We start from the raw sequence: 20,601 nt of genomic DNA, 5'->3' as shown, positions 1-20,601 counted from the left end.
ATATCCATATAAGCTTTTAGTACTATTTTTAAGGGGAATTTATTGCTTCAGGGCATCAATAATTGGTGAAGGTGTGATGAAATATGTATCAGTGATTGAGTGAATGCAAAAAGGCTAGCTTATTTTGGTGCAGTCAAGTTGAGAACGATGGTACGGTCCCTGCGTCCAGGCAAGGTATAAAGCAGGGTTGCTTGGTGAAAGACCTGCTACCTTCAGGTGCCGGATCTTTGTAGGCTTGAGAGCTGGGCAGTCCCACAGTAAGTGATGAATGGCGGCTTTAAGGTCCTCGTGTTTGGATATCGGATACCCTGGCCGAGGGAACAAATCTCGGTACTGTGGCCACTTCCAAGTGACGGCAGGTGTTAGGGCAACCCCGACCCGGATCCTCGTAAACGCAACCTCCTCTGCACGGGTAAGACCGCGGGGGAGGGTTACCGCACACGGAGGGATTAGAGCACGTGTGCGGCACCACAGGAGATCCTTGAAAAATGCACTGCTTGAAAAATGGGGGTGAAATCTGGAAGGCGTAATGAAAACGACCAGTCCAATGCGAACAGAATATTCCCACACCTGCCTTTCGTTGCATTGCGATGCGTGGGCTGCTATTGCAAAATTTTTAGGCGGGGTCCTTAGATGGTCTTCGAGTAGACCATATAGAATACAGGGTGGCGAACGTTTTGCATTTTGGGGGAATATCATCGAAAACAATGTGGACAGCGGGCCATCTGCATAGCGCAGGAAGGATGTCATAAATTTTCACATCTAAAGGCTCCACTGATCTTGGCACAAATACTAGCTGTAGGGTATAAAAAGGAGACCAGAGGGCATTGAAAAAAGAAGTCGTCTGGCCACAGAAAATGCTTTGCGAACGGTGTAAATGAGATTCATAGATTTTCAGGTAAGTCAGCGCAGTTAAAAATTGAAGTCGAGATAAGAGAGGGGGAATGCGGGATTCAAGGTACCGCTCATTGGTAGCCACAAATTTTGGGAGGCCGAGGCACATCCTAAGCGCTTCCCTCTCCAATAAGACGAGAGAACGAAGTTTGTAAGAAGCCGAGTCTAAAAACAACAGAGATCCGAATTCTAAAATTGGCCTGACATACATTTTGTAAATCATTATTAGCGCATCTCTTCACATGCCGTACCGGTGACTACATAATCTACGTAACATGCCCACAGCACTAGCCCCTTTCACCGCGTCTTGGTCAATGTGCTGTCGCCAGGTGAGTTTATCGTCATAATTGACCCTTAGGTATTTTAGGGATTGAACCTGCGTTATTGGTTGTAACTGACAAGTGAGAGAGAAGACTACAGGATTCTGTAGAGGGAAACAAGGATGGCGCACTTGCTGACATTTAACTTCAGGTGTAAGCTGCTCAGCCAGGGCTCAAGTGTACTCAGTTATGACTGCAACAGACCATACGGGGAATGTATATCTGGCCCAGCCGCAAAAAACGCAATATCACCGCACAGACGTAGGTGCGTAAATGTCGATGGAGAGGGATTGAAGTCAACCGAATATTAAAGAGCACTGGAGAAAGAACAGCTCCTTGCGTTACACCTCTCGTTTCTTTGTACCTCTCTGAATGAACACTGTTATAAACGGAAAAGAATGAACTGTTATGAAGAAATGCAGATATCCAAGCAACTATAAAATCTGGAAAATGAAGAGACTGCAGCCTGTGTATTAGGATGGAGTGTTCTACACTGTCGTAAGCTTTGGCGACGTCTAGCGTAACCAAAGCCGCAACCAGGCGTTGAAGATGAGCAAGGTGAATTCTGCTCTCAAGATCAGCATGTGCATTCCATATCGAACAACGTGGCCGGAATCCGAGTTGACACGTGCTGAATATAGTTCTGCGGTCCGCGAAGGCTCACATCCGAATTAGTAACACCCTTTCTATTAATTTCACCACGTTTGATGTTAAAGAAATTGGCCTAATCTTACCCAATTCATAGCCTCCACCTTGATTTTTAATTAAAGGGATCACCTTGGCCAGCTTCCACTCAGGAGGTATCCAAGCGTGTTTGATAGAGCAGTTTATTAGGTGCAATAAGGAGTCGGGAGACTCTTCACAGCGAATATTGATCACCTTTGTAGTAACACCATCAGGACCACGTGCAGCAGCTGGTAATCTCTTTACAACTCGGGAAAGCGCCGATAGATTAACTTGTGAGGCATTATTATTTGGCACCACTGACGCAAACAACATTTGTCGCAAAGGTTGTAGTGACGAAAACCGTTTTGCAGGCCCTTGGAAATTATTTCAACCGCCTTGATAGCTTCTTGAGGTGACATAACTAACAACTGTGAAATACTTGAGGAAGTGGGCAGTTTTCTAGACCGTAGAAAGCCAATTGGTGCACGTTGGTTGCCCGACTTTGAAGGATAATCGAAATATTCTCAGTCCTATTTTCCTTCGCAAGAGAAACTGTGCGTTTAAAGGTGGCTGTAATAAATTTATAATCAGTCCAGTTATTTGAGCATTGTTTATGAAGAAACTTTTTCCACGCGGCCTTCCTTCGCCTGTAATCTCTTGTACAGTCCGCTTTCCACCAAGTAGTAGAATTTCCTTTTGTTGGCCGCACCAAAAAATCCGACTTTTTTTACGGCATTCTTCATTAGCAAGACATATGCTTGTTAACCGATGGGCCTCGGAGATGTTCGAAACTGACCCAAGGGAAGATCGCAATGCCGTCTTTAATCTGTCATAATTTATCTGTGACCGCAACTGACAAGACGCAAGACTTACACGACATATTATATTAAAATGAATAGGTATATGGTCAGTTGAGGTGCTCCAATCAACAGTCGAACAATTCATTACGCCCACGCCAGGAATAGTGTACGTGAGATCTAAAACAGATTGAGTCAGTGCGCGAAGGTAAGTGGCCGATCCTGAGTATAAACACACAAGGCTCTTAGCAGAAACCCAGTCTCCCAAAGGCGCTTTCCGCATAGATTAGTCCTAAAACCCCACTACACATGGTGAGAATTGAGGTCGCCAGCCACTAGAACTGGGTTTTTACAGATAGCGAGTAACAAGTCCAGAGGTCTAATAACCTGTACTCAAGAGGAAAAATAACAATTTGCTGTGGAAAATGGAGAGCCCCCAGGAAGTACGAACTCTAATGCCAAAATAGCACAGTCAGGAGACATTTGTTGAAAAGACACCTTACCCCTCTGGCAAAAGATTGAAGAGACTAAAGTTAGTAAACCCCCTCCTCTTGAGTGGCAATCTAGACGGAATTACTGGTAATTTTTAAAATGAAAATGTGTCTCGGTTGAAAGCCAGGTTTCCTGCAGAATTATGTAATCCGGATTAAGCTAGGCAGAAATGCAAAGTAAATCTGTGGAAGTTGAAAGAATAGAGCTGCAGTTCCACTGTAGAACTCGCAACTACGCTAATGTTGCAAAAGCCTAGCAGCAGCAACTGCTTTCCCTAAAATGGTATCCTAGGTCTTGATGCCAAGCTCTTGCGTTTTTTTATTTGTGCTGCGTACGCGGACAAGAAGACAAATGAGACGTGGGGAACCCGTTGCGCTTGAGAACCCGCGCATTATGCTCCATCATGTCGGAATCATAGATGATACCATCATCACTCGAAGTACCTGAGGTAAGTACCGCGCAAGGGGCAGTAGTTCGTTCCTGGGGCTGAGACGCTTCAGGAATGGTAGACTGGATAAGAGGAGAGGGAATTGCTTGGTTTATGGGGGTTTAACGTCCCAAAGTGACTCAGGTTATGAGAGACGCCGTAGTGAAGGGCTCCGGAAAATTCGACCACCTGAGGTTCTTTAACGTTCAAGGACATCGCACAGTATACCGGCCTCTAGAATTTCGCCTCCACCGAAATTCCACCGCCGCGGCCGGGATCGAACACGCGTCTTTCGGGCCAGAAGCCGAGCGCCATAACCACTCTGCCACCGCGGCGGCCTGGAGATGGAATTGCTGCCGAGAGAGGGGCCAAACTTGCCTGCACGGCATGTGTAAGCTGAGTCGCTAGAACGTTTGTAAGGCACTTGGATACACTAGTGATAATCCTTTCTACCATTTTAAACATTGAAGCCTCCACAGCAGCCGTAATTGCCTGGCATAGCGTCGAGTCTAACATGACTTCTTGACGAGTGATCACACCTGCATAACCTTGGGCACGTTCTTTTACCTCTGTAATAGCATCACAGCGCGAAAAGCGTTTTCTGTCAATTATGTCTAAAATTTGGATTCCCTGTGGTCGGGAGGGACAATTTTAGTAGTTTGGACAGTAGGCTTCACCGCAAATGCCCAACTTCTCGTTCTGCTCAGTGCAGGTGCTCTTTGCATGATCATCCCCACAGTTGCAACACCGCAAGTTGGATTTGCAACCGCCGGCACTGTGGCCATAGCGCCAGCATTTGTTGCACAGTAGAGACCTAGATGAAAAATGGTCTACCCGAAAAATTAGAGGTCATGCCTTGATTTCAGAGGAAAAGGAAGTACTGGCAAAGGTGAAATCACAGATTCGGTAGGCACCCGCATGTTTTTTACATCCCGGCTACAGCGGTGCACAACAACAACACCTGCAGCAGACCGGAGCTCAAGAGTCTTTGCTGAAGACAGGGATGAGTCAATGCCTCGAACAATACCTTTCGTGCAAGCCAGATGTGAAGTGATGAAGGAACTTACCAGAAGCGAGGCAAAGGATGAATCGTTTAGTAAATCTTAGAGTCGAGGTCTGGCGATAAAAACAGAATCCAACCGCGCCCAAACTGGCGTGCCTCTGAGACTGGCTCAAAATGAGATGTAATTGACTTAAGAGCATCCCAAACAGCTAGCTCCAGGGTTGGTCATTTTGATTGCACCACCTTCCTGAGGCACCAGCGCAACAAGGATACTGCCGACGCCGCTGCGCAAAAAAGCTTCCAAAGGCAGGAGTTCAGGGGATATAGAAGCCGACCAGGGGGAGCTCCCCTGGCCGGGAGTAGGTAGACATAGCCCGGACTTACTTCCTTACCGCGGGCTTAAAACACACAAAACGAGAAAAGAAGCCACCCGAAACATGGCAGATCGTTCCCAGCAGAGAAGAGCAGCAGCAGCAGAGCAGAGCAACGTTCTGAGCAAGCTCAGAACTCAACTTGATCAGTTAAATTGCAAAGTCAGCCTTTCGCCGCTCCGTTTCGCTGCGCGTTCCTTTTTTCATCATCGTCCTATTTGACACGGCGCATGCGCACAGCTGTGGAAGCTCGGATTCGCCAGCGCGCCGCACAACCGGCAGCAGCAGCTGCTCTGCACCACGTGGCTATTCACGTGACCAACCCCGTGACCACGTGGCGGTAGTGGCGCTGCCACACCATGGCCGCCCTGTTGAAGCGAATGGTGGGCGAGATTAAAGAAGAGCGGGAAAAGCGGACCCAGCTATAAAAACAGGTTGAAGCGCTCAGGTCGCGGCCGGCTGGGCACCCCAGTTCGGAGAAGTGTCAGGTGGGGGACGAGGCTCGTCGATCGTACAGTGCTGTTGTGCAGCGAGCATTGAGTGAGAAAAATGAGAACGAAATGAAGAAGGTTAAAGCGGGCATGGAAACTCGCGACAATAGCGTACAGCGGCAGGAGAGTCAGCTCCAGCGATCCGGAGGCCAACAGATGGAATTAGGAAGCGAACGTTCGGGGCGCAGGAGAGTTCTGGTGGTCGGGGACTCGAATGTAGCGAGGGTTGAGGGAGGCGTTCTGACGGCAGTGAAGGCAGACAGGCGGGTGCAGGTGGAGGCTCAGTCGGGAAAGTGCATGGTGGATGCAATGGCCAGAGCCCGGGAGGTGGTGGTGGGCAGCATGGATTTCGAACACCTTGTGGTCATCCATGCTGGTCTCAATGATGTACTGCAGGGGAGGAGCCAGAATCTTGAGACGCAGTTGGAGGTGGGGATGCGTAGGCTTAGAGAGGCCTCTGAGAGTGTGCATGTGACCATATGCACAATCCCAGAGGTCCAGAGGCAGGCTCGCGAAACGGAAAGGAGGGTCGTGGAGACTAATCGGGTAATTAGGCTATTGAGTCGACGACTAAGATACGAGGTGATGGAGGTGAACAGGGAAGTGTACGAGGTTAGGCCCCACCCTTTTGCACAGGATGGCATCCACTACGGTGGTGCCACTGGCAAGAAGGTGGGTAGTAGGATAGGTCGTCAGGCAACAGCTTTTTTGGGGGGACCCAGAGCTCTGAAGGAACCAGTGTAGAGAAGGAAGAATTAAGATCAAACGGACAATGGAACCATAGGGGAAGAAAGAGACGCAAGCGCCAGGGCCAAGTTAATTCAGATATAGGTTTCATTAATATGCAAGGTGGCAGGAATAGACTGAAATGGGAGGAAATAGAGGAACAGTTAAGACAGGAGGAATTAATGGTATATCGTTTAGCGGAAACACATCTTAGAGACATGGAGCAATCACCCTGTAACCCAGACTACGCATGGGAATATTGCAGTAGAACAGAGGGCAGCAGAAAGGGAGGTGGAATTGGGGCATTCATTCATAAAAGTATGAATTTTCAAAGGGTTAGACTGGGATGCAGGGAACATTTATGGCTAAAAGGAACAGTGGCAGGCAAGCAAACACTCCTTGGCTTTGTATACCTGTGGACAGGGGTTAATGCCAAAGAGGAAAACAGGAAAGTGTTAGAATGTATTGCAAGCGACATTGATGAACTAGGAGGACAGGGCGAGATAATTATATTAGGCGACATGAATGCACACATAGAAGACCTGGATGAGTATATGGATACGACAGAAAGCATGCTGCAGGACATGTGTGACAGGCATGATCTAGTTGTATGCAACAGCACCGAGAAGTGTGAAGGGCTCATAACATGGGAGGCGGGGAGTCTGCATTCGACGATAGATTATGCACTAATGTCACAGAGGATGTATAACAGATTAGGGGTAATGAGCATAGATGAAGATGGTTCCAGAAGTCTAGGTAGTGACCACAAGCGTATCAAGTTGAGCTTGAGAAGAAAAAGCAATGTAGGACTGAAGCAAGATAAACAATCAGTGGGAATTTTTACTCAGAAAAGCAATTGGAAGTAGCAGCCAAACAAATCGAGAAAGTAATTTTGGAGGATAGTGAAACAGAATGGACTTATACCAAATTAACTCGATTACTGGAGCTAGAGCTAGCTAAGGTGCGAGTAAGGCTAAAAGGGAAAAGATGCAAACCCAATAGTTGGTGGGATGAGGAGGTCAAGAGGGCAATAGAAAAGTGCAAGGAAGCATCCAGGGAACACAGATATTCCAAGAAGAGGAGGGAACCAAAACCCGAAGTAGACAGAAATAGGGATACCTTCATAAAGTGTAGAAGGGACGCATCCTATTTGATTAATGAGAAAATTAGAAGAAAGGGTGCCCAATGGATGTCAAACGTAAATAAAAAGGATAGAAAAGCAGCCCAAAAATTCTGGAAACATATAAATGCAATGAGTAATAAAACTAGGCTAGAACAAAGGTTTATTGTTACAGATGAGGGTATTCGACTAGAAGGGGATGAAGCAATAAAACACATAGGAACAAGGATGACGGAAAAATTTTCAGCAAAACACGTGGTACATAATTTATCGAAGGAGGATAGACCGGTTACAGCAATAGCTTCACTTGAGCAAGGAGAGTGGGAAAGGGCAGAGAAGAAGGTTCCTAGTGGCACATCAACAGGACCAGATGGTATCCCGATTATGTTGATAAAGAAGTTAGGACCAAAATCCAAGCAAACATTAATACAGGTAGTGAACAAAATGATAGTGGATGAGAAAGTCCCCGATGAATGGCGATTAAGTAGAATGAACATGATATATAAAGAAAAGGGGGACAAAGCAGACGTAAGTAACTATCGCCCCATAACAGTGACATCTGTGGTTTACAGGGTGGTGATGCAAATTATAAAGGATAGACTGCAGGCTTGGGTGGAGAACGAGGGGGTGTTAGGGGAACTACAGAATGGGTTCCGGAAACAAAGGAGGTTGGAGGACAATCTATTTTCATTGACACAGTGTATAGAAATTGCGGAAAAGGAACATAGGCCCTTATTGCTAGCATTTCTGGATATTAGAGGAGCCTATGACAACGTTACTCAGGAGCATTTGTGGGACATATTGGGCACATTGGATGTGAAAAATGGAGTAATTAATATTTTAAAAGATATATATAGAGGTAACAGAGTGCTCATAAAATGGGAAAAAATGTATCTGGGCCTGTAGAGATACAGCGGGGGCTTAGAGAAGGATGTCCTCTGTCCCCTTTGTTGTTCATGTTGTACCTGCAAGGTTTGGAGGCCAAGCTAGAGGGGAGCGGACTAGGCTTCAACCTATCTTTTTTCAAGCAAGGGGAATTGATTAAACAGACATTACCGGGACTAATATATGCGGACGATATAGTGATAATGGCTGACAACAAGGAAGACCTGCAGAAGTTGTTAGACATATGCAGTACAGAGGGAGATGGATTAGGCTTCAAGTATAGTAAGGAAAAATCTGCAGTCATGATATTTAATGAAGAGGGCGGCGAGCATAGAATACAGGAGTTCGTGCTAAAAGTAGTGAATGAGTACAAGTATCTTGGGGTGAGGATAAATAACAGTGTTGAGTATCTGACAGAGCATGAAAAATATGTAATGAATAAAGCTAGTAGGAATGCAGCTGTCATGAAAAATAGGGCACTGTGGAATTACAATAGGTATGAGGTGGTAAGAGGGATCTGGAAAGGGGTGATGGTCCCTAGCCTGACCTTCGGGAATGCGGTCCTGTGTATGAGGCCAGATGTTCAAGCAAGGCTGGAAATTAGGCAACGGGGAGTAGGGAGGTTAGCTTTGGGAGCACATGGCAATACACCAAATCAGGGGGTACAGGGTGATATGGGATGGGCGTCTTTAGAGAGCAGAGAGGCTAGCAGTAAGATAGCATTTGAGGAACGATTGAGAAGGATGGATGAAAAGCGTGGGCTAGGAAAGTTTTCAGATACCTGTATATAATGAATGTTGACACGAAATGGAGAAAGCGAACTAGAAAATTGACAAGCAAATATCTGGACAGCAGTAAGGGGGCAAATCAGCAATTATCGGTTAAGAAAAAGGTTAAAGGAACAGAGAGAGTTTTGTGGAAAACAGGGACGCTGACGAAATCGGCACTGGAAACATACCGGACCTTTAAACAGGAAATTGTCAAAGAAAATATCTATGATAATTGTAGGGGAAGCTCTTTGTTGTTTGAGGCCAGGACTGGAGTTTTGCGGACTAAGACGTATAGAGTCAGGTACCAGGAGATAGACACTTTGTGCATTGCGTGCGGAGAGGAGGAAACAGCTGAACACTTGATACTTTTCTGTAAAGGGCTTCACCCTACAGTGGAAGGCAGCGGGGCTGACTTACCCAAGGCATTGAGGTTTAGGGATAGTGAAGGGAAAGTGGATTTTAAGAGGTTAGAAGTAACCAAGCGAAGGTTATCTGATTGGTGGCTAAAAGCAAGGCAGGAGTAAAATTTCACAAGACACGGCTAGGTGGCATGAGCCACCATAAGATGTAAAGGGTTCAGCCGTATCCATCCATCCATCCATCCATCCATCCATCCATCCATCCATCCATCCATCCATCCATCCATCCATCCATCCATCCATCCATCCATCCATCCATCCATCCATCCATCCATCCATCCATCCATCCATCCATCCATCCATCCATCCATCCGTCCGTCCGTCCGTCCGTCCGTCCGTCCGTCCGTCCGTCCGTCCGTCCGTCCGTCCGTCCGTCCGTCCGTCCGTCCGTCCATCCATCCATCCCCGTCACGTGCAGCCGTTACGGTCACGTGCCACAGCCACGCTGAAGGCTCGAAATGCTACCGTAATGTAGTGGTCGCTACAAAATCTTGTGGTCAAACTGTTGTTTTGCGGGAAAAAGAAATTCTCGAATACCTAGACCCCAGCGTGACACACGAACCGGGATGAAGAAGCAAGACACGACTGCCGAATACCAACACAATTTATGTTGTACTGGCTTTTTGTAGCGAAAGCTACATTTTCCACGAACTCACAGTTTCGCCGTGATCGCATTCCCATCGTGGTCCCACGACACCACGTGTCCAACCTTGTGACCAACCGCGTGACAAACCACGTGACAACTAGCCAGACAACCAGACTAACTTGCACTTGCAATCAAGATTAACCTAGGCTAGCCAGGCTATGCCTTAGCTTTCGCTATGTATATCCTGGTACGGCCGAGCTAAGCCAAGGCGAATTTTTTTAGATGGTCAGCACTCGTTTCGTACTATTCTTCGCCCAGGACTAGTGTGACGCGCTGGATTTCGAGATGTTGAATTATAAGACTTACTTCCGGTTTCGGAGCTGTTATCGATCGCCCGAGAGCAGTTCGCTTTAAGTTTCGCTGTGATAGAAAGGAGCCAAATACAAATATTTTCTTAAATGCCGTAATTGGTTATTCAGAAACCACTCACACTCAGAATTGTGACAGAAGAAGGGGTTACTGAGCTAGCCCACGTATCATGTTTTAAAATTCACTTGTATAGAGCATTCAGCGCTTGTAGCCTGCTGATCATTAATAGCATAATTTTGCGGAAAATAGTGCTAAACTATCTAGTGAAATTAGCTTGCCTTTGAGAACATACAGAGGACGGACGTTAACGCTACAGAGGAAATATGCGGCATGCATTCAAGCGCTCGCACAATGAGGAAGGAAGAAGAAGCACGGGAGAATGCACAATTATGTTTACTAGTAGGCCTTTTAAAATGAGAAACGTTCCAGCAAGCACTTTCAATCAAAACAACTGAACTCGTTAAGGACTGCTCTATGCCTAACGCACAAAAATAAACACAATCTTAGCATCCAGATATTGCAAACATAGAATACCATGATATGAAACATACAACACATACTCCCCTGATATACGACAATAAGAGAGTGTTGAAGTCCAATACCGTCATAACAAAATATCTGCAAAGCTCTGTGTTTGCAAGATCCTTTCAAATAGTAGTTTCCAGCATTTGGAACATGTAGGTAGCCTAAACGCTGAAGCCAGCGTTCACTTCGCGCTTGCGACAGATCGGGCTGTGGGTTCGACCAATGTGTTGCCGAACAATTAAAGAGATATTCGGCTTTTGTACTGCACTTCAGTTCACCGAAGTGCCTTACCACCCCGCACCTGTATGTCATATTTCTTTTTATATTACAGCAATTCCGAGTTTACGTTGATCAAGGCGCTGCTTCCTAATTAGCATATATGCGTTATTTCACCCGGTACTCTTGACACATCAAACAACAATTCAGTCCCACTGCAGGTGCCAAGAAATGGACTAAATTGACAATGGAACACCCTCCTACATACGAAATACCAAGCGATCACCCTTACGTCGAACCTGACAACTGCCAAACAGGCGTTACGAGATACCGTGCTGGCTGCTAGAGTCACCTAGTGAAAGTGCATACCTGTCTGTGCAAAGTTGCACTAATGCACTGACGTCACGCTGTGATTCCAGCGGAGCAATGTGCCCTTTTTCATATTATGGCGGAGCATCAGTTCTTCGCTTACCGTGCGCTCTTCGTCGCAAACCATGTCGTCAAGCTGGAAGCAGCTGCGCCAAACCCTATGGTTGGAACTGTGGCTGGTATCATGAAAAGAAGCACGCACACCTAGACGACCTGAACAGAGCACGAGAATTAAAAATAAGAAAGTTCATCAAACTAAGGTTGTTAAAAGGCGAGTTGCCCACCGTAGCGAAATCACGAGGTTAAAAGGCGGGCACTAGCTGGCCAAGCCAGGCAGCGGCGGTATAAACCCCGGCTTCTCTGAGAGGGCGCCAACAGAATGAATATGTTTTTGAGATAAGGACAGCGGCGTTGTTTGGAAGGAAGGTTACGCGACTAAATGATTTTTTATAGCAATAACAAGTGTTTTGCTATATCTTATAGGCCATAAATATATGCTGAAAAATTTTTGTTGTAATTTTTCTCAATGATTTCACCTTGATGCTGCACTTCAAAAGCCCATAGCTGATGTCGCTGGCACTTGCTCTTAGGCCGCATCCAGCTTCGCCTTCGCGACGTAGGCAGTTGACCTTGTGTGGGCGTCGAACGCTGCTTCTTGGAACCATGCACTACACGCTTGTCGGGTTTTCCACGGAGCTGGATTGGAGGCGTCTAGATTTCCTCAAGCCTCTTCCACAGAACATGGTTTGCAGTACCTGCGGGCTGGTGCGCCCGAATACCGCGTTGCTTCCGTGCGCCCATACCCTGTGCGAAACCTGCTACCAGCAGCGCGCTGAAGGAGGTCCACACATCTGTCCCCTCGACGGCTACCAGTGCCAGGAGGAAGACCTCGACTGGAGGGAGCTTCGTGTCGAGGAGCTGTTGAGGAGAAAGGTGAGCGAGTACGGAATGAAGGTAGCCGGCTTCCTTTCGCGATACTACAGGTATGTCAGTGCGATGCTTACATGGTGAAAAAAGAGAATGTTCTTACAATTGGGCCTGCCTATGTTTTCCACAAAGTGCCTACACTTGAAAAGAGTTCAGACGGTTCTGGTGTGCGTGCCCTGATTGGGCCCCAAAATTAGTTTCAGTAGAGGTCATTTGTTTTCTCCCAACCGGAAGGCGAAAAGTTTGCAAGTGCGAACTGTCTTCTGATTCAGATTTAAACTATTGTGAATGAAAGGTTCGAAGCGGCCGTGACTTGCCGCGAGCAGAGTACGAGAAACTGCACCGTGAATATGCAGGCTGCAAGGCCCTACTTGAAAATTTAAAAATAGAAGCTCAATAATAACGCTTGCTGCCCGCGTTCTCACTTCGCCGCCATCTTCACTCTTACCCGCGCCACTAACTCAGCGAATTCTGTTTGTGCTTTTGTCAAAGCAAGGGATCCTTGAAAAGTGTTAAGTGCTTCAAATTAGCATCGGCGTTGCTGGGATTCTCTGTTGAAAGTATTTTATCCAAACCAACGACCATACGTGTATCGTTTGATAAAAGATGTTACTCGCTTTGCAAATACTTTAGTGGTCGAAGTTCTTCGCGGGTATTCTATATATCCAGATGTACAAAATGATTAGACCCTACATTTGTTGAGCGTGAGCAAGGAAGGCCTTACTACTGTTTTCTTTGCAAGGCGTCATGCAGCTTTAACGATCGAAGCTAAGCTTGCAATCGGACCCAATATAGAGGCTACCATTGTATAAGAGGTGTAATCGCAGAAAAAAGGTCGCATGTTCTGCTTTGGAAGACGTAAGTTGTACTTCAGTCACTGTGAATAAATAGTCACTAATTTCGCACACCATTCAAGTCAGCCAATGGGAAGACAACACGGTCTCGATGGCATGCTGCGCGCAACAGGCCTCTCCTCACAGCTTTCATGTCCTGGATGTTAAAATCGCTTCGGAAATGATTGACATACCGCCAATGATTGTGCGTTTAGCTTGTTCGCAAAAGTGCCGCCGCGTAACTTTTTCTTCCGTCGCTCCCGGACTACTCTCATTGTACTGCGGCTACGGCGCCGCACCGCAGGACTGCCTTCCCTCGCCACTCGCTCGCGGCCAGAGTGGCCCGAGTGACAAAAAATTGATCCCTCGGTCCCGGGCGGATGCTTGTTATCGTTCACAAAATTCCGGTGGTGCATTCGTGTGCTCTCCTGTTGACGGCATCGACCAAGCAGAGCGGACATCTCCGATAGTCGAGCGCATGGCGCTGTAGCGGAGCAAGCGAGTGGCCGCACGGCATTCAACCGCTGCAGTGTGAACAAGGAAATGCACGCTGCTGCTTTAGATCCACCCCCACCCCCTACATTAAAATTATTGCTGCTTTTTATGTTCACTCCTGACGCGCGAAGTGACCTCCTCATTAATGGAAAGCTTAAATGCTTAGGGCACGTTCGTGTTCTTTCCAAAACGCATAGTGTAGTGCATTATACTAGACGTGAAATCTTGGTATAATTGACGCTGGTTTTTTTCTATGTGTGAATACTCCCGCGAACATTTCGTTTTCTTCCGTTTTTCGGCACGGTTTTTACACGCAGCTCATCGACCCGAGCTTGTGACAACAATCCTTGAATTGCATACCACAATGTACTAGGAAGGGCACCAACACACCAGCAAAAAATAGTTCTGTGCTATACTACTGTGCTATTGTTGGTGACAGCGCTTAAAAGCAATGACAGAAGACATAAAACAAGGAAGGTGACTTCACAGGCGCTGAACTTCAACTTTATTCAAAAACCACCGAAACACTGCATATGCACCCAAGACACAGGCGCCAACAAGCTGCGAAATGTTTTTGCACTCGTGGCAACAGAAACGGTAAGACAAGCAGTGGTAAAACAACAAATGCTAAAAACCAAAGAAAAGAACAGGCCAGGATAAAACCAAGACTAAATGAGACAAAAAATAAATTTTACCAAGTCATTTATAAACGAAAAAAACCTCCGACACCTGAAATAGTGCTGCGGTTTGACTAAAGGAATTTTCAAGAACGGGTTCGATAACATTCAACCGAAAGATACACAAAAAGATCATACGTGGCGAAAATGAGAAATGCGTAGTGGCAAGAAAGCACGCAGTGAAAACGCAATGATGATTGGGTACGCAAACGAAAACTTAACACAGGTGAAGCCAAATATTAACGCTGCTATACATAGAAAATGTAGTGCGCTGAATAACTCAAGCGATAAAAACGGGGTAAAAGCGCGCATGAGCATGAAAAGTGAAGACAGCAAATAATACGGCTAAATATATAAAATGAGGTGCAGCAAAATCGTGAGGAAAGAATAAATATCAGTAAATCAAGTTCTAAAGAATTAACAAGGCTGAAAGCAAGAAAAAGATAAAAATAAAATCGAGAAAAGGAAGATTGGCGGAAAAAGCAAGGTGTCAAACTTCTTTGTAAAACCAAGATTAAGTCAAACAGATCAGAATGAAAGGCTCTTTTTCCAATAGTGAAACCGAGGGCGCGCCCACCCGTTCACACTCAAGCCTCAAAATCTCGGTGGCTTCCGCTATTTCACGTGCCAGCTTGTTTCGGTGCTTTTTTAACACAGTGGCCTTTTCGAACATTGGGTGGCAAGGCTTTTTACGGTCACAGTTCCTGCAGTGGACTGGCAGATTCCTGAGTGATGCATTTGATAAGTCATTCTTCTGCACCCTTAGCCTTTCACTGATGCATCGGCCTGTTTGGCCTATGTGTAGTACCTTGCGGCAAGACCAAGGAATTGAGTAGACGACACCTTCCGCGCTTACCGCTGAGGGATTTCTGTGCCGAGTGGTGTAACCACTGCTCCTTTTTCTTTTTCATTTACGATTTGACAGAGCTGCGATAGGCGCTGGGGGGGGGGGGGGGGGGGGGGAAGACAACGTCTACTATTGCTTTCCTTCCAATTTTCTTAATGTTGTGTGAAATTTTGTGCAAGTAACAAATAACAGCAGCCTTTTTGTATTGCTTGCGCGCTTCAGCCGGTGACAAACGTTTTTCGCGCTTGATACTCTTTAGCACTCTTTCTGCAACAGAGCTAAGCAGTTGTGACGGGTACCCTGATTGCGTGAGCCTGCATACTTGGTTTGTGAAGCTTTCCTGCAGTTTGTGCTCGCATTACTTGTCCAACGCATTAATAAGGCAGGCTGAATGATACAGTACTCTTTTTCACCAGGTTCGAGTGAGGGGGCTGTAAGGTAGGATGGCCTTTTTTCCCCTCGGTTCAAATGCCCAGCACGCGTGATTGGCACACGTCATTCTGTCTTCTTTCCGTGTATTTAAGCGCTGCCAACAACAATGGATCAGCACCAACTACCGTACAACTTGTCCTATAATACTGGGCGTTTTTAATTGAGTTCAAAACATTTACTTAGGCGTCAGTGAAAATGATACTCAGAGGCGTGCTTAGCACTTAAGCTTTCGACTAGTGAAGAGACCAGTTTGCATGTCGCGAGAGGAGGCAAAACACAGCACTAATTTTTAACAAGAGGAAGGAATATAAATGAGCAACGTAAAACAATACGGAGTCCGTTTTCCCACAGTGCAGTGCCTTGGTGCCGCCATGCTGCCATCCGCTTGTTTCGCTACTAGCGTTGCGCGTCTCTTTGTCCCGACCGTCTCCACGAGAACAGCCGAACGTCACGGTGGAAAATCAAGATCCCGCGCGAGTGCGAAATCTGTCGTCACTCGGAGCACTTTGGTCGCTGGCGAGCGGTGCGATATTGCAACGCCGCGGTGCGACCTTGCAACCGCTCCTGCCGCTGGAGCTGTGGTCATTAACTTCTCCAGCCGATACTGCATCTATGCCCGGAAGGCAACGTGAAACGGCTCTTTTGAAAATGAAATGTGTAAAAGAGCAGCCTCTTATCACTGATGAATATTTGTTCTGCCATTGCCGCTTTCAAAATTATTCGAGGCACTAATACCCAACCTCCAGCACCTTCATAAAAGCGAACATTTGCTTTCTTACCGCGAGCCGTGTGGAACCAGGTCATAAAGTATGCCACTTCTCAATGATATCCTTTCCTGCAACCAAAACGTTTCTGGCCTAGTCCTGAAGATTCCTCTATTCGCCACTTTTGGCCTTAGCCACATTAGAGAATTCCTGTATTTCGCTTCAAATTTTAAGGTGCCCTGTGCCCTGGAATCGTGCCAACTGTGGCCTCTCCTCCGCGCAGCGGCGCAACCTCCTCCTCTCCTTAGCAACCGGCGCGCAGGTGTGGGGGGGGGGGCGCAGTTGGGGGATAGCAACAGTGACGTCACACAGTACAGGTAGAACGAGCGCGCGCGGGTCGGCGCTAGCAGCTGCACCGCCTCACCTTCGCCAGACGTCTGGTTCCAGTCGAGTGAGCGCGACGCATGGCTCCCAAGCGGCCCAGTGATTCCGCGCCAAGCGGTTCGGGGAAGCCTCAGCGGACACCGGATTCCCCCAACACCAAACGCCAGAAGAACAAGGAGCAAATGCGCATGCGACGACTGAACATGTCGCCAGATGCGAAAGCAAATCAGGCAGAGCGGAAACGCCAACAGCGACTGGTTAGATCGTCGGGTACCAAAGGCAGGGAAGCAGAACGAAAGCGGCCGCAGCGACAGGCGATAACGCTAAGCACCAAAGCGAATGAATGGGTTGACAACAAGGCTTTCGCCAAGCACACTTTAGAATTTCCAAAGTGTTTTCGGTTATCTTTAAGTCCTTTTTCACTACTCCTTTAAGCCCGTCGGAAGTAAAGAAGACGAAAGAGCCGCAATTAGCCAAGTACTACTCATTTCGCGTGCTTTGGGTTTGTTGTTACGCTTCTTTACGAAAAAGTATGCGCCGACCCCGCCGTGTAAAAAGTTCCGCGTTTCCCCATAAAAGGCTGAATGTTAAGAATGCAAAGTTGTTTTAATTATGGTTTTTCGTGTTTTTAGAACAGAACGAATGTTATTTAAAAAAAGAAAAACAGCACGCTTGCACGCAAATGCCCGCACTGAACAAGTATCTCGACCCTTATATCTACAAATCTGGCTAATATCAGCCCCTCTGACCACCTTGTTTAATCCAAAATTTCTACATTCGCCTTACTGGTGCGCATTATAATTTCGCAAACTGGTAAAAAAAATCATTTCACGTAGTGGTACCGGCAGTCGGGAAAACAACGAAAATGCTCCCAAAAGAAATCGTTTTTGGGCGCTACTCTGCCCAACTATGGATTGAATGAGTAGGCGGCGGCGATAGCCCCAAGGGTGCTCGGCGGTCGTCGAACAGAATGCCTGCTGTTCTTGGCCGCCCTTAGTTTGAAACCTTCGAGATAAGAAAGCAACTGCACCAACGTGAAAAAATGTGGAAGCAGTTGCGCCTGGCCGCGACTAATGGGGATAAGTGTTCTCCCTTCTCGCGTCACAAACAAAATGGAGCCGCCCTTCGCTTCGAGCGCGAACAAACCATCAGTACAAAGATTCATGGCAAGATGAGGTTAGATTGCGGGATGAGTTACCAACGAAAGTTCTGAGCCACAAAAAAAATTAGATGCCAGAGCAGCCCATCGCTGAATCAGCTGCGCTAGGAAACACGCGGCACCGAAAACAGCGCTGTATTTGTGCTCATCGCGCACACAAGCGTGACAGCACGATATGAGAGGGCGGTTCAACACTCGAAATACACTGCGGGGTGGGTAATTTGCTATAGCGTCCGGCTGTTGATCCCATTGCAGCGGGTTCGGTGCCGACGGCGGCAGCCTCATTTCGATGGGTGCGAAATGCCAAAACAAAGTGACTGCGGTTCAAGAGGTCGTACTTTGAGAATGCTCAACAGTTACAAATGCTTTTAGCTTTTCAATCAATTCCGCCCACCCCCTCTTTTTTGTTTTAATGTCACAGCATTAGAAGTCTGGATATTCAGAAAATCCGGCGGTTTTGTCCATCCGTGTCAGGAAAACACCCACTGGCCGAGAAGGCCGAGATACACTTGACGTCAGCGCAGTTTCCATTGGCCGAGAGGGTCGTGACGTCATCCAACAAACATCGCGAAGTGTCTCCGAAGAAAGATCACTTTCGCTGGAAAGAAAAATCCGATAGAGCTGAGAGTGAGTGACTGCTTTTTGTGTCGGGGGCCTGGCGCGCTACCACTGCACCCTTTAGGAGCGTTCGTTCAGACAGATAGTGTAGATTCGTTGTGTGACCACCTTTACCGCATTGTCGATAAGAAAGTAATAAAAATTCTGTGTCCTCTTTCTGCCCAAATTTATGTAAAATAATTTCCCCGAAAAGAGCGCAACTACTTCTCTTAGGCATTTCAATTGTTACAAGCAAATGCAACATGTTGAATTATCATTGCAGGTGAAGTGCTGGAACGAAGGGAATGGCTGCGATTTTGTGGCAGCTGTTTCACGGATCGCCCTGCACTTCCAGGGCAATTGCCGGTGCCACTACGTTCTCTGCCCCAAGTGCTCTGGCGCCGTCCTATGGCGCAACGTGGTGCAGCATGTGAAAGGCTGCTTTTACAACTCGGCAGCGCCTCCTAGAGCCTACGGCGAAGGGCAACCAGGAGACAGGAAGGCAAGAGCTTTTGATTCTTCGGTGAAGGGAACTTTCCGGAAACAAGTTGCTGAGGCCAACGAAGGACACAAGCATGTAGTCAGTGCTTCCAAGACCCATGATGACGAACTTGATGTGATTTCTCAGGCGATAAAGAGCGTCAAAGAAACTGTGGAACGCAATGTTGTGGTTGAAGTTGGACAAGACCCGGCGAGTTTGAGACGGATCATGTCAAAAATGGAAGCCTCTGACGAGAAACGAGTGGTTTTGGTCAAAAGTTCTGACACACCTATCCAATTCTCAAGCGTGCTCAAATTACAGAGAATGCCGAAAGATGAAAAGGAGGATGTGGACAGCCCGACTAGGTTCAGGTTGACACGAACCGCAACAGTTTCCCCAACAGCAAAAGCTGAAGCGCAAGAGAAGAATGATTCTCCTCAGAATACATTGGACTGCATCAAAGGCATTCTGCGCCAACCTGAACTTGACAAGGCGCTCTGCGTGTTTGTCGTCAAGCGTGTAAACTCGCTACAGGAGACTGCGTTGAAGACGGGTGCTGCCAGGTACGAGAGCGAGCTCGTCTACCTGCGCGGTTACAACCTCTCACCGGGTGTTTTGATGAAGAGGCGCGGTGAATCTGTAAATATGCACGTGCTGATGCGCGTGTATAAGGGCAATATGGATGATCAGGTGCAATGGCCATTGGAGCCCAATATCAAGATAGGAGTAGTGCATCCCAATGATGGCGCAGATCGTGTGTTTGAGGTCAATGGAAATCCTTATCAGCCCTCTTTTCAAAGGCCAACAGCATGCAGCAACAGCAGCGCATACTTTGCTCTGCAGTCTCTTAACCTGGAGTGTCTTATCAGAGACGACTACGTGGAAAATGATCAGCTGCGCGTAATGTTTGAGCTCCTTCGATGATGCGCGCGCGCGCGAACATTTTTTTTAGCGCGCGTTACGTGGAGCAGTCTTCTAATGACTAGCAGCTGTCGAATTCATTCTGGGACGTTGTTGCTGCAGCTGAAATTTTTGAACACTGTGAAAATTATTCGTGCTGACTTCCTGACTCATGTGAGTTTTGTATCACTTATTTTCTGAAAAATTGTTTTATTGACAAATTTTCATGATTCTGGGTCCATGCAAAATGCAAAGTTGAGAATAAAAATATTTTACTCAGAAGTGTGCTTATTCTATTGCGGCATTGAAAAACGTTAGTCTTTTCTATAACCGCAGACAACCAGCCTAAGTAAATCAAAATCGTTGCTGTTCACCGAAACACTTTAACGCAAACCATACCTGGAGTATACAGCACACAGCGCTGTATCACTGCCAAACATTCTTCATATGACTTAAAAACTACTCGAAAAAATGCAGGAATTGCTAACCTCCCTCACTGAGAGCACGATTTTCTGGCTCAAGTCGGTTTATAGCTCCCTTTGCTATGGAGTAGCAGCGTCACTTTGTCATCAAATCTGATCACACATCGAGCGCCAGCATTCGAACTTCTTCCCGTTCAAGCTAGCTCGTTGCACATATTCCGCATGGCACAGCGGTTTGTTGTGCGGCACAAATGGTGCTGCGGAGATAGTGGTTGCTGCTGCCTCGCGCAGACATTT

At 46.9% G+C, this 20,601-nt stretch overlaps 2 protein-coding genes across 2 annotated transcripts in view; one reads left to right on the top strand and one right to left on the bottom strand.

Moving 5' to 3' along the window:
* LOC144133809 (uncharacterized) overlaps positions 1-11,573 on the bottom strand; it is a 137,063-nt gene extending 125,490 nt beyond the window's left edge. The window contains exon 1 of the mRNA XM_077666903.1: positions 11,550-11,573. Coding sequence (XP_077523029.1) covers positions 11,550-11,573 — 24 coding nt within the window. The remainder of the gene's footprint in view (positions 1-11,549) is intronic.
* A 536-nt stretch (positions 11,574-12,109) lies between these two features.
* LOC144133808 (TNF receptor-associated factor 6-like) lies at positions 12,110-19,906 on the top strand. The gene is made up of 2 exons (XM_077666902.1): positions 12,110-12,379; positions 18,785-19,906. The coding sequence occupies exons 1-2, from the start codon at positions 12,110-12,112 to the stop codon at positions 19,904-19,906; spliced, it is 1,392 nt and encodes a 463-aa protein (XP_077523028.1).
* Positions 19,907-20,601: the final 695 nt, after the last annotated feature.

The sequence above is a fragment of the Amblyomma americanum genome, chromosome 5 (genome assembly GCF_052857255.1).
Source record: "Amblyomma americanum isolate KBUSLIRL-KWMA chromosome 5, ASM5285725v1, whole genome shotgun sequence".
Taxonomy (NCBI): domain Eukaryota; kingdom Metazoa; phylum Arthropoda; class Arachnida; order Ixodida; family Ixodidae; genus Amblyomma; species Amblyomma americanum.
Note: the sequence above shows the minus strand (reverse complement) of the source record. Positions and strands in the feature narration are given on the sequence as shown.

Coding starts and splice junctions, on each gene's coding strand:
- LOC144133808 (XM_077666902.1), top strand. CDS start 12,110: ATGCACTACACGCTTGTCGGGTTTTCCACGGAGCTGGATTGGAGGCGT. Junction 12,380..18,784: donor AGGAGCTGTTGAGGAGAAAG/GTGAGCGAGTAC, acceptor TTATCATTGCAG/GTGAAGTGCTGGAACGAAGG.